General features: G+C 44.6%; 1 protein-coding gene across 2 annotated transcripts in view; it reads left to right on the top strand.

Annotated features, from left to right (window-relative positions):
- Window positions 1-12,701, top strand: part of SIL1 (SIL1 nucleotide exchange factor) — a 210,364-nt gene that overhangs the window by 49,630 nt on the left and 148,033 nt on the right. For both annotated transcript variants that reach the window (XM_010982114.2, XM_064484330.1), the window contains 2 exons: window positions 1,074-1,188; window positions 7,279-7,414. In XM_010982114.2, the coding sequence (XP_010980416.1) occupies window positions 1,074-1,188; window positions 7,279-7,414 (251 nt within the window). The remainder of the gene's footprint in view (window positions 1-1,073; window positions 1,189-7,278; window positions 7,415-12,701) is intronic.

Below are 12,701 nucleotides of genomic sequence, written 5' to 3'. Positions count from 1 at the left end.
TGCTATGAACATTGGGGTGCAGGTGTCATTTTGAAGTAGGATTCCTTCTGCATACATGCCCAGGAGCGGGATTCCTGGGTCATACGGTAAATCTATTCCTAGTCTTTTGAGGAATCTCCATACTGTTTTCCACAGTGGCTGCACCAAACTGCATTCCCACTAGCAGCGTAGGAAGGTTCCCTTTTCTCCACAGTCTCTCCAGCATTTGTCATTTGTGGACTTTTGAATGATGGCCATTCTGACTGGTGTGAAGTGATACCTCATTGTAGTTTTGATTTGCATTTCTCTGATTATTAGTGATACTGAGCATTTTTTCATGTGCCTTTTGATCATTTGTATTTCTTCTTTGGAGGATTGCTTGTTTAGGTCTTCTGCCCATTTTTGGATTGGGTTGTTTATTTTCTTCTTACTGAGTCATGTGAGCTGCTTATGTATTCTGGTGATCAAGCCTTTGTCGGTTTCATTTGCAAAAATTTTCTTCCATTCCGTAGGTTTTCGTTTTGTTTTACTTCTGGTTTCCTTTGCTGTGCAGAAGCTTGTAAGTTTAATTAGGTCCCAATTGTTTATTCTTGCTTTTATTTCTTTTGGAAAAAAATTTTTGAAACTTTGCTGTTTTAGGGGGTGCTGATGGCATCTATCTTCAGGTATAACAGTGAATATGATTTAGAAGTGAATGGTTTTAAAGGTTTATGTGGATTTGGGCCCATGTCTGTTCACACACAAGTCATTTGGTTAGTTTCCTTCTTTCCTCACTACAGCCAGTACCACCCTGTGCAACCTGATACAGGTATGTAATGAAGAAGAAAGGGACCAGGGCTTTTATAGCGCATGCAAGAGTCCTAGTTGTCTGTACAGTTCCAACCAAAGCATCTCTCCCCATATAGGAGATAGAGGCTTACTTCACTTTGACCTCTATCTTCAGTTCTACCTCTGGTAGAAGACCTGTGTGCAGAAAATGTCTCACATTGTCTGAATCTGTCAAATAAATGACATCATGGGAATCACTATGCTGGATGGGGTGTCAGGCACCACCTTCCTGTTGACCTTCTGTTTTCTGTGTTTACATTCCTCAGGCCTCTAACCTTGCCTGGCCAGGGCATGCTCCTGTTTAGGATGGCTACCCTGGGCATGCTGCTCGGCATATTGATGGCGTCCTGCTTCACCTTCTGCCTCAGTCATCAGAACTCGGTAAGTATCTTACTGTAAGTAGAGGGATCTCTGTTGGATCCAGGAAAGCCTCTGTGTCACCATGGCTGCTGTGGGAGCAGGGTGAGCTTTTATTTTTTTTTTACAAGAATGTAACCAGTGCTGGGTCACGGAGTAAGTTTACTTCTTCCTCCCATCCCTTAGTCCTCTGGCCTCTTTTTAAAGCTCAGGACATAGTTTCCGTTTGGGGAAAGATGATGATGGTAGTCATATAATAATATTGGTGTTGTTAATTATAATCTTGCCATTTACCCAGTATTATACTAAGTGTTTTATATATATATTCTTTTTTTAACATTTTTTATTGAGTAATAGTCATTTTACAATGTTGTGTCAAATTCCAGTGTAGAGCACAATTTTTCAGTTATACATGAACATACGTATATTCATTGTCACATTTTTTTTCGCTGTGAGCTACCATAAGATCTTGTATATATTTCCCTGTGCTATACAGTATAGTCTTGTTTATCTATTCTACAGTTTTGTATATATTCTTATTTAATCCCCTCAACAACTCTATGAACTGCAGACTGCTTCTTCCTTTACTCCCCACTTTGGTGTGATTTCTCAGTCTGTATCTCTGTATCCTCTTTTCCTCTGTCTTTTTCTACATGTTCTTTCCAGGCTCCTCTTGATCAACCCAGGCCTTACTGCTCAGGGTTTATGTCATTGCCAAAGGCAGGGACGGAGTGCCCCAGAAGGCCCTGAGCTTGGCTTACTCGCAGGGTGTCCTGGCCCCATTTCCCTGGCCTGCTCCAGCAACAGTCTGCCCTTGACGAACTCCCAATGCCCTCTCTTTTTCCCTTTAGATGCCCTGAATGTCGGCTCTCTGACAGTTTCGCCACCCTTGGCCACCTTCCCCAACCCCAGGGTTCCCACTTAAATGTTAGGTAAAGTGCTAGAGGCTTTGGAGCTTGAGGGCCTTGAAGTGCAAATGACAATTGTCGTGAATTTAATAACAGTTCAGCTCAGCTGAGGTTCACCTCTGGCTCATGGCAAGCTTCCACCTTCTCTCTGAAGTCATTTGTTTTCTCTCTGCCTTTCTCCCCCATTTTGTATAGCAGGAGAGAATGTACAGTTAGGAGTCATGAATCCTTTTGAGCTTTTAATGTTCTTTGACTAAGATTGTGTTACTGCTGGGGTTTTTTTGGTCTCCTCTTCGAGGATAATAAAAATGGAATCCCACTGGTCCCCGAGGGTAGAACTGGCCACAGCATGAGGTTGGGGCTGTCTCTGGCATAACCTAGCACAGAAAAGCACCCAAGTGTCTCTGGAGATCAGGGCCATGTTCCCTTCAACCTGCAGCTCATGAGGATCTGTGTGCTCCCCATCATGAGCTTTAGCAGATACACAATTAACAAAAGCATGCTGATGAATTTACTTATGGACTGTGTATTAGTAAATTCCCTTTTGGATAATAATCCAGCCAGATAGATGAGCTTTCAGAGCCATAATTGTTCTGGCCCATTTATATTAGCTCTATTGAGTCTAGTCTCAGAAAAATGTTAATACTGACTTTCATCAGCAGAAGCTGCTTTTATCCTTATGTCTGTTCCTAAGCTGTATCCATTTGTCATAATCTTTCATCATGTGCTAAGTACAAGTAGGAGTTGAAGCATCTTTTCTCTCATACCATAAAAATCACTGCCCTGATGGCACTTAAAATCCAAATTATGCAGCCAGCCACCTTCACAACAAGTGGGGTTGGTTATGATCCTTTCTTCAGAGCCTAGAGTCCAGGCAAATGCTCCTGATGACCTGGAATTGTCCTCACCAAGGGCATTTGTACAGGTTAGTGGTCCCCAGGAAAGGGTGACTGTGTTTATCAGGGTATGGTCTGGAGCCAACCTCCCTTGTTGGCTCCTGCTGTGGCGCCACCTTGGGATGCCACATCTCAGGAGCTGTGTAAATGCCGAAGAAATGGGGTTGTGTTGTATACTAGCCTTCAAAAAAATGGTGGATGATAAGGAACGTGGTGGAACCCAGTGGAAGGAGCGCATACCCTCGGTAAACTTCCTTTTGCCTCCTACTTTGGCTGTTTAACCAGTTCTGAGTTTTGTTTCCTCATCTGTAAAACAGGATTGGTACCTCCCTCTTAACGTTTTAGTGTATATTAAGTGTGATTATATGTATATAAAGCACCCAGCATTGGGGCTGTTTCAGTATGGTCAATGGATGGTCAATAAATGTCAGCTGTTATTTTTAGTAGAGGTGGCTGCTTCCATGGTTTAATTTAGGGCTCTGTCAGCCAGACTCCTATCCCAAAGTATTGCCCTGTCAGTCTGTCTCTGTCACAGCGTCTATCCACCTGCTATCAGAGATTCATTCATTCTTTTGAATCTTGAAGGCTTTGGTCTTTAAGAATCTCTTATTTAGATATAAGTGTAAGGAAGTATGACATAAGCTGTTGTCAGCTAACACCTTAGCTGAGATTTCTTGCCATTTAAGAGGAAATTGGTATTTGGAGTAATGATGGCAGGGAGAGGAGAGTGCTGAGTATTCAGCAGGAGGCTTGAGAAACCAGCTGAGAGGGCACCAGAGCAAGGGATTTACTTCAGAGCTGACCAAGGGCTGGCTGGCTTCCCTCACCTCTTGGTCTTTTTCTCCTGTTCAGGACACTTCGAGGGTAAAGAGAGGGTCGTCCTTTTCTCTGGGACTATGTTTCTTACTTTGTCCATAACAGCCTTCCCTTGGGAATGGGGATATGCTGATAAGTGTGCTAGGGTGATCTCATTGCCCCCTGCTTCCTTCCCTCAGCATCCAGGGCGTAACCATGAGAACATATGACTAAGAACAGAGACATAGGAGTGAGTCAGAATTCACGCATGGATTTTGAAACCAGGCAGTCCTGGACCTAAGTCTCTGCTCTGCTTTTCTCAGCAGTTTGGTTTTGCACAGGCCTTGTGTCCATCTTCATCTGTAAAATGGGAATAAAAGTATGTGTTTCACAGATGAAATTTGGATGAGTAGTGAGACATGGAAGGCACTTCAGCCCAATGCTGGCATATGGATAAGAGCTTAATAAATGGTTGCTGCTGTGATCCTTGCAACCTCATCTTCATGATGCTGCCTTTCCTCAAAACCTTTCCTGGAGTTCCACATTTGAAGTGACTATGTAGCTTGTGGTGTGTTTGTATGACTGAGCCTCCCTCAGTGCTTGCCAAAGTCATTTAGAGCCAGATCTGGGGAACAGGGTGAGCTAATCAGACAGAGGAGCACCAAATTTCTGTCATCTTCTCTAAAAACAGATGTACTGTAAAATAATGGCACTCTGTGTGTGTGTGTGTGTGTGTGTGTGTGTGTGTGTGTGTGTGTAGCTTAAAATCTAGTTCAAAGATGATTACAAGAGGAAGCTCAAGAAACATTGTGAGCAGTGATGGGGTTGATGCAAAAAATGTTTGGCTTTCCTAGGGCATGAAGCCTGTGTCTCAGTGGTTCATGTCTTGTTCTAATCCTTCTTGAACTACTCTATTAATCTCATTAAAGATCTAGAAAAAGAGGCTTTCTCAGTCCCTACTCAACAGAATGAAAACTAGCATTGCCTAGATTTTGAAGGGCTTTCTGACATATTTTCATCATAACCATTACATTTGCTTGTTTCCACTTCTCTTGATGATAAGGATTTGGTTGCTTGCTTATATCTGCACCTGCCAGGCCTGGCTGATAGATGCACTAAAGTTGTAACGTAAAGCTCAGAGATGTTTAGTTTGGCCTTCTTAGAGTTCTGAAAATAAGAAAATTTCACATAAAAATCTGGATTTCTGTTTTCTCTTCAAGTTGAATGCCTTCGTGGCAGTGGTGACCAACTGAATGGCAGCTGTGTTTCTTAGTCAAGGCACACTTTTCACAGTCCTACCACTCCCGGTTGTTTTTACAACTGGCACACAGCATTCATTTACATCCATCCTTGCCTGGCCCCTGGAGGCATTTAACCCACGTGCCTCTGAGGTAAATCTTATTAACAGTCTCTTAGTCCTGTGGTCCAGTGTATGGTGCTTCTGGCAGAGGCTGATCAGCATGGCTAGGCTCTGGGTACTGAGTGGACACTGTGGTCTTTGTTTTGCTGTAGAAGACTAGTGCTTGGCTTCCAGCCGACTCATCTACTTTGGGCATGCCTCAGTCTAAGACATCCATGACATACCTGCCTGTCAGAGGAAGGCATTTTTTCATTCCTTTGTTGAGTGATTACCCCATGCTTAGCCCAGAGCTTAGTTTGTATACAGTGGTGAAAGAGCCTGACACAGTACTTGCTCTCAAGAAACTCGGTTTCTGGGAGTTTGATATCCATGCCCTCAGAATGTAGGGTACCTCCTGCCAGTCTGTCTTCTCTGTAGTCTCAGAAGTACTTCTACTCTTCTGTTCTAGTTTTCTTCTGTGCTCAGATTTGTGCAGATTTCAGGTTGAAAGGGTTGAATGAGTTTGAGGGGTCAGGCTGCATAGGTGACCACAGACCAAACCTGACCTTCCTGAATGATGCCATATTGTATAGTCACTATCGGATGTCACAGCATAGACTCATCTGACCTGCCCTTACAAGTAATAAGTGTAATGGCTACCATGTAGCCAAGGCTAGTGATTTACAAGGTAATACCTCCTCTAATGTATGAGTGAGATGTTATTTCTCCTTTACAAATGTGACTTAAAAAGTTAAGTAACTTTCCTGGAGTCAAAAGAAACTTGGATTTGAACTTTGGGTTTTCTGAAGCGGAGTTTAAGTTTTTAATCATGATACTGTGGTCAGTGCCTCTTATTACTTGTGACGTGATTTGAGGACCCCTTCTTGCTGAAGATACTTTCCTTACTGATTCTTAACAAGATCTGAAGTTCTGCAATCTAAATTTCATGCTTTTATTTCTGGTTGAAATGTAAAAATCCTTGGAGGCACTTTATATTGTCATCATCAACACCTTAACCTTTCTTCTGGCGGGGATACCTGTCTGGAGCTGGTGGACTGCTTGAAAGAGATTCATCATTCAGTCCTCCCATGCAGGATTAAAATTGTTTGGGAGACCAAACTGGGATCTGTGTAAAGTACCTAGCACAGATTTGGGTTCATAGGAGGAATCCATGAAATATACTTAATATTATTAGGGGAAGAACTAGGAGGTGGAGGAAAAGTGATGGAAGGTCTGAAATGACCTCCCGGTGTGCTAGTGTGGGTTCTTCTTTGCCCTCTCAAATGTAATTGCCCAGATCTCTGGAACTCTCTGGTTCCAATTTCCTGAGGCCTTACTGCTTTTGTATAAGTACAGGTTTAAAAATGGGACAGGAAGAATGGGAGGCTGGGAAGGAGAAAAAGGAATAATACTTTTGTATTTATATTACATCGCTGTCTCCTGAGCTCAGAATGCTCTACAGACACCATCTCATCAATCCTCCATGATCTCCATGGGGTAGAAGGAAACAGGTTTTAGGAAGAGGTTTCTAATCTGGGCATCTTCTTACCTCAGCCTACTGGACTTGCACCTTCCCCCACTTGTACCGCTTCCACCGTGAATTGGAATGCTTCAGGAGGTCATTTATGCCCCTTAGGAACCCTGGGGAATTGTCAGGCACTACCTGTGCCCTGCTGGGCTGCTTAGGAATTAATTGGGCCTTAGCGGCTAGCTTTTGTACATCTCTGGACCGTTTGAGGCCTTACTCTACTATTCATTTTTTTTTTTTTGTAAATACCTTTAGTTTTTTATTCTAAGAGTAATGAGTATGAGTTTTAAACATCAAACAGTATGGTAACTTATCAAGTGAAAAGTAAAAGGCTCTTATTGTCTCCTTTTATCAACCCCTCTACCCAGTATGTTCTCTTAACCCCCTCAAGATAGTATGGAGCTTTCTGGACCTTTTTTTTAATGCATTTACAGAAGTGCCATATACACAAAACACATGCTGTGTTCATATATCCATATCACCTCACTCGTACTGGTTCTGAGGCTAACCTTGTGAAAGGTCCAAACAGGGTTGGGGAGGGCAGGAAGGGCATAGAGGAGAAGAGTGTACTGCCCCAGGCCATTTTCTTTCTGCTTGCCTGGTAACCAGCTGAGGTGGGTCATGCCCTGTGTTTTCTTTTCTCTGAAGGAATTTGCACTGACCAACCCAGAGAAGAGCAGCACCGAAGAAAGAGAGAGAAAGGAAACTACAGCAGAGGAGGAGCTGGACCCCAGGGTCCTGGAGGTGTTTCATCCGACCCATGAGTGGCAGGCCCTTCGGCCAGGTACCAAGTTCATCCCTGTCCCCAGGAAACACACTCTGAGTTCAAACTGTGTGGGTCCCTGTCCCCACAGGGATTCTTTGAAGAAGTAGCCACTTTCTGGCCTGCTGTAGGGGAACAGTGTGCTCCATCAGAGCAGTGGCTTCTGTTGCAAGGCTTAGAGGCCTTCATTTTCCAGCAGAACAGAGATTGTGGCATCTGAGCACCCTGGAAGGAAGGCAGGTGGTGGATGGCCAAGCTTTCTGAGCAAGTGATTGAAAACTTTCTTTCCTTGCACTTCTGAAACACGGGAGAGGCAGTGACATGTGCCTCACTCTGCAAATGCTATTTTGGGCTCTGCTGCTCGGCTCAGTGCTGCTGAAATATTGTTCACCAGAGAGTCTTGAGCACCGGTGCAGGGCAGGAGTGTTCTGTTGTTAAAGGAACCTGTGCCAAGAAACAGGGGCTGGTCCTGGCCTCGTTTTTAAATGGGGCATCCTCAACAGCAACAACTTTCTAACCCTTTTATGAGCCTGGGCCTAGGGCTTAAAATAATAATGAAAAAAGCCAGCAGTTATGGATGTTTACCATATTCAGATACCATGCTAGGTGCTTCATGTACATAATCTTACTCAGTCTTCACAGTAATAGGAACTATTTTATCTTTATTTTCATATTAAAACATTGATGCTCAGAGAGGTTAGGTGACTTGACCTATGTCATTTAGCCAACTTGTCAATGTTGCTGACCCAGAGACTAGACCCACCTTCCTCTCACTTGTCCTTCTAGTCCCAGCTGTCCTGGTCTGGAGCCCCATTGTGGTGACACTTGGGCCCATTCTCAGGAGTAGGCTATATGCGTCTGCCCTGTGGCAAGGTGGATGGCAAGCCCTGGCATCTGCCAGAGTGTAGTTTCAGCACCTCCTTGCTGATATTCATCACCATGTCCTCAATGCCCCCTTTGCTGCTGTGCTTGCAGGGGCAGCATTCGCTGTGCCAGCCAACTTTCTGGTAGCATTATTGCTCCTTCTGGGCTTGCATACAGGTAGTTGCTGCCACAGAAGAGTGATGAATCACCAAGGAAGCCAAGTAGGTGCTAATCTAATGTTGAGTAGAGGGAGGTTTTAGGGACAGAGATAGTGGGTTCAGCAGATCCAACCTCTGGCTACGCTCCTCCACCTTCCCTAAGAACTGAGCCCCCCAGTCTTTGAGGACTAAAAATAGAAAGGCTCTCAGGGGATGCGGAGTAGAGGATGTGGGCTATATCAACTAGTTTATGTGATTAAAAGTGCCTGTACCACTTTTAACCAGGTAAGTGCCTGGAGCAGATGGGGATCAGTGTCCTGTGGCTCCCACTCCTACTCTCTTCCTGTAGCACCCTTCAAGGCCTTGGTCCACACTGCAGAACAAGCCTCAGATTCTGACCCAGGGCTCGCCTCTGGGCAGTGGAGCTGCTATTAATGGTTAAGCAAATGAGCCACTCTTTGTATCTTTTGGGACGGTGTGCCAGAGCCTGTTTGTCACTGGCAGGTTGAGGGCTCTGAGCACCTCCTGGAGAATTAGAGTACAGTACTGATTATTACATTTAACTTGCTGCCCCATTGACATCACTCCCTGCTTCCTAATTTCTCAAGAACCCCTCATAAATTCTTCCTCAAATTCTCTTGAAGCTGCCCTAAAGTCTGGTTTGTCATGCTGTAGCACAGACACTCAGGCCCCACAGCTCTGGGGGAAGAGCAACTCTGGTTCCAGTCATGCTTGTTCCATCCCAAGAGTGTTTGTGCCTACATTCACCCCCTCCCCAAGCAGGGGTGGTGAAGGGAGGGTATGTGAGAGGCTTGTTCTGGCCTCAGGGTCTGATGAGGGGTGATTCAGATTCTGGCACTGTGGAGTCAGACAAGTCTCTCGTAGGTCCCAGTGCAGGATCAAGGTGTTCTGTGTGTATACTGAGAAGGTTTCTATGTATGTTTGTTGGTAGGAAGTTGACCTCTCAGTGGTCTAAGTGGATAGCTGACCCTTTCCTGTAATCAGAGTGTATTTCATTCATCACATTCTGAATGTGGCCTGGGAGCTTCCATCACAGCTACTGAAAGGTTAAAAGGAAAATAATCAGGCCTGGAAACTTGTTTGATGGGTAGTTAAATGAAGAGGTAGTATAATTTAGTGGTAAAGAGCTTAGACTTTTGGCTCAGCCAGTCCTGGGTTCAAATCCTAGCTTTGCTACTTAGGGTATCTTGGGCAAGTTATTGAATGCTTCTGTCCTTCAGTTTCCCCATTGGTGATGTGGGGGAAATGTCCTGTGCTGCCTGCTGCAGAGACTGATGTGAGGATTCCTAGCATGAAGACATTACTCAGTACATAGCAGTTCTGATTTTAAATGGTACATTCTCCATTTGTGCTACCCCTTCAACTCAGTAGTGAAATTAGATACCAGTGATGGTGCATGAGCATGTAGCCTTCCTGTCTTCTTTGGCTTTAGATAGGGAAGGGAACTCAGGATGACAAGGAGAGACTTCTGTAGTCATAGAATGTTCTACCTCTCTCCCTCCATAGGGATTTTTGATAAGGGAGCAGAAGGGATTAGCACAGCATTTTCTGCCTGAGAGTTAGAGGTTTGGCATAGGAAGATGGTGGAGTCTCTTTTGGAGAATTCTAAGAGAATGGCAAAATGGCTAGTTTATGTTGGTAGTTACTGACCCCAGTTCAGTATCTTCTGTCACCTTAAACATCTCTGAAGGGAGGACCTCAACTCTGTTGTCCTTAGGTCTCCAAGGAGGAGATAATGGGCTGCATGGTCTTGGCTCATGTGAAGGTAGATTTCCCGACTGCCTGCTGTGACGTGGAATACCAGGGGAGCAACCCATAACTTTCATGGACCTTCTTACCACACCTGATATGAATTGGACCCCAGCGGCTCAACCCTGGGGAAGCTGCAGGTCACTCTCCTAAAGTCTCTCTGCCTCTGTTTTATTACTGTCAGCATCCACACTGTGAGCTGCTTGTTCCTAGAAGTGATTTTCCTGTCTCTGTCTCTCATTTCTGGTTTATTTCAGGATCTGTCATACCTACGGAGGCATAGCAAGCATTTGAGTGTGGATTCAGCATCAGCTATTCACAAGCAAGCTGAGGAAAGCTGTTTGCTGGCCGGTCCTGTGGGTTCTGGGCAGGGAACTCAGGCATTTGTCCTAGGGCTGAGGACCCCTGAACTCCAGGCTTTGTGCTTGTGTACTTGTTACAGAAAGCTGGTCACAGCCAGATATGGTGGGGCTTCTGTGCCCTGGGCATTTTCTGAGATCCTGCTTTGTGCTACACACCATACTGGTAGCCAGAGACAGATAATAATTCACATTTACTGAGCACTGACTGTGCCAGGGCAGCTGCTATAACTACCCTCACTTTTATAGACAAAACTGAGTTTCAGAGAAAAGTGACTTAGCCAAACAACCAATAGGTGGTAGAGTCAGAATTCAGATCTAGCTTTGGCCCTAAGCCTGAGCTCCTAACCTCTGTGCCATAATGTCTTTCTGGGTAGCAAGTGAGACATGACCACTGTCTTCCAGCAGCTTATAGTCTTACAGAGGATACAGAGAGAAAAAGGCACCAAAGTGTTTTGGATGTCCTGGTGAAAGTGTCCCATGCTCAATGAGAGCAATAAAGAGGGTATGGGGAGGTCAAGCCAGGGCCTTCTCTCTGTCCCTGAGATCTTGGTGGAGCATTGAGTCAAATTTTATGAACTTAAACCTCCAACCCCACCTTGAGTTCTTTTTGAACTGTGTGGCCTTGGTCAGGTTGATTAGAATCTCTGAACCTTAGTTTCCTCATCTGAAAATAGGGATGAAAATATCTACTTCACAGAGATAGTGTGAGACTGAAACAAGATTAACATATGTGAAATGTTTCACACAGGGCCTGGCACTTAGGAAATATTCAATAAATGACTATAGTTGTCATTTAAAAATATACCTATGCTCCTGCTCCCTTTCTCTGAGGACCTGAAATAGAAGTGGAGGTAATGAGGCATCTGGACAAAAAGCCCCTCTTATTCTGCCCATGCCCCAGCACTACATGCTGGCCACATACGGGCTCAGGGAATAACAGACTTGAAGCTTCTTAGTGACCTGAGCTGACTCCCAGGCTCTGAAATACTGTGTGAGAGCCTCTGAAATATTGGCATTAGCTCAAAGAGCCCACTCGATGGGAGCATGCAGGAAGCCTGTGCAGAAACACGTTCATGTGAGTGTGCTAAAAAAAAAAAAGAAAAGAAAAAAGAAAAAAAAAATCCAAATCATCAACAACTGATGAGAGCGATCCAAGAATTATAGAGCACCAGCCATCTGGTCAGATCATTTCAGATCTGCACCAGCAATAGGAGGGAATTGAATTTTAAAAACCTCATTTATGGTGGATCAACTACTCGGTTTCAAGTATTTAAGGAAGTCTGATTTCCTGCAAGCTCTGGACATCTGTCTGAAGAAGCACCTGATTCTGGTCTGGATGATTCTGTGGGATTGTCTCTGTGAGACCTTTGGCCCCTTGCAGCTTATAAGAGGCTGTGTGATTCTCCAGTCCTTAGACACCAACTGAGTATCCAATAATTCAATTCAGTTCTGACACTGTCTACCTGGAGATAGTGTCAGATCCCACAGTTAAAGGGCTGAGTCCCAGTACCTCTTCAGGAGCTAGTTACAAGTGCCAGGCCACTGGACTTCTCAATGATCAACTGGGGACTCCCATAGTTCCCTCCCCAGGTTTGATAATTTGCTAGAACAGCTCACAGAACTCAGGAAAACACTTTATTTGTGTTTACTGGTTTATTATAACGGTACAACTCAGAACAGCCAAATGGAAGAGACGCATAGGACAAGGTATGGGAGGTGGGGTGCAGAGCTTCAGTGCCCTCTCTGGGCATGTTGCCCTCCTACTACTTCTATGTGTTCATCAGTCTGAAGCTCTCTGAAGTCCCATAGGGGCTTTTATGAAGGTTTCATTACTTAGGCGTGATTCATTATGTCATTGACCATTGGTGATTGAACTCAGTCTCCAGCCCCCCTCCTCTCCTTAGAGATGGGGCTAAAAGTTCTAACCCTCTTTATCAAGTCTTGGTCTTTCTGGTGGCCTGCCCCCTATCCTGAAGTTATCTAAGCCCTCCACCAAGAGTCATTTCAGGAACCAGGGATTAAGACCAAATATTTATATTTTTTATTACACCACAAGCTACAGTTGAGGTGAGACTAAGGGGCAAAGTTCCTAGTGCCTTCTGATACCTACCCAGCTCTGTGATTGGGAGGCAGGTGACTCTTCCTTCCTCTCCT

The sequence above is a fragment of the Camelus dromedarius genome, chromosome 3 (genome assembly GCF_036321535.1).
Source record: "Camelus dromedarius isolate mCamDro1 chromosome 3, mCamDro1.pat, whole genome shotgun sequence".
Lineage (NCBI taxonomy): Eukaryota > Metazoa > Chordata > Mammalia > Artiodactyla > Camelidae > Camelus > Camelus dromedarius.
Note: the sequence above shows the minus strand (reverse complement) of the source record. Positions and strands in the feature narration are given on the sequence as shown.